At 55.7% G+C, this 440-nt stretch overlaps 1 protein-coding gene across 1 annotated transcript in view; it reads left to right on the top strand.

The window, feature by feature from the left end:
• The window catches only part of P2RY13 (purinergic receptor P2Y, G-protein coupled, 13), a 1031-nt gene extending 802 nt beyond the window's left edge, over nucleotides 1-229 (top strand). The window contains 1 exon segment of the mRNA XM_010151187.1: nucleotides 1-229. This exon segment is cut by the window's left edge and continues 19 nt beyond it. Within this exon segment, the coding sequence (XP_010149489.1) occupies nucleotides 1-229 (229 nt within the window).
• The last annotated feature ends 211 nt before the right edge of the window (nucleotides 230-440 follow it).

Here is a 440-nt window from a genome sequence, read left to right as displayed (position 1 = left end):
GACCACCACGCGCATGGACTGCCGCCTGCAGAACCGGCTCTTCGTGGCCAAGGAAAGCACCCTGTGGCTGGCCACCACGAACGTCTGCATGGACCCCCTGATCTACATGTTCTTGTGCAAGCCATTCGTGGAAAAGGTGCTGTGCAGGACCGTGAAGACGTTTCGGAAAACAGTTCACACGAGCCCCAAAACCGAACTGGACACGCGAACGTCGGCCACCGAATCCTGATCCCGCAGCTTCGGGCTCTGCAGTCTCCGCACACTCACAGGGAAGTTAAAAGCCTGTTTTACTTCTGCTGTAGAAAACGAAAGGGTGGTTGTACCGCACTACCAACCCCTAATAAAAACGGCAAAGTGGATTTCCCTATTTATGCTCGCTGCTTAGCCTCACCAGGCAAAAAGCTGTCACTCAAACCGCCGTCCCTGCCCCAACACCGCCC

The sequence above is a fragment of the Eurypyga helias genome, unplaced genomic scaffold (assembly GCF_000690775.1).
Source record: "Eurypyga helias isolate BGI_N326 unplaced genomic scaffold, ASM69077v1 scaffold38224, whole genome shotgun sequence".
NCBI lineage: Eukaryota > Metazoa > Chordata > Aves > Eurypygiformes > Eurypygidae > Eurypyga > Eurypyga helias.
Note: the sequence above shows the minus strand (reverse complement) of the source record. Positions and strands in the feature narration are given on the sequence as shown.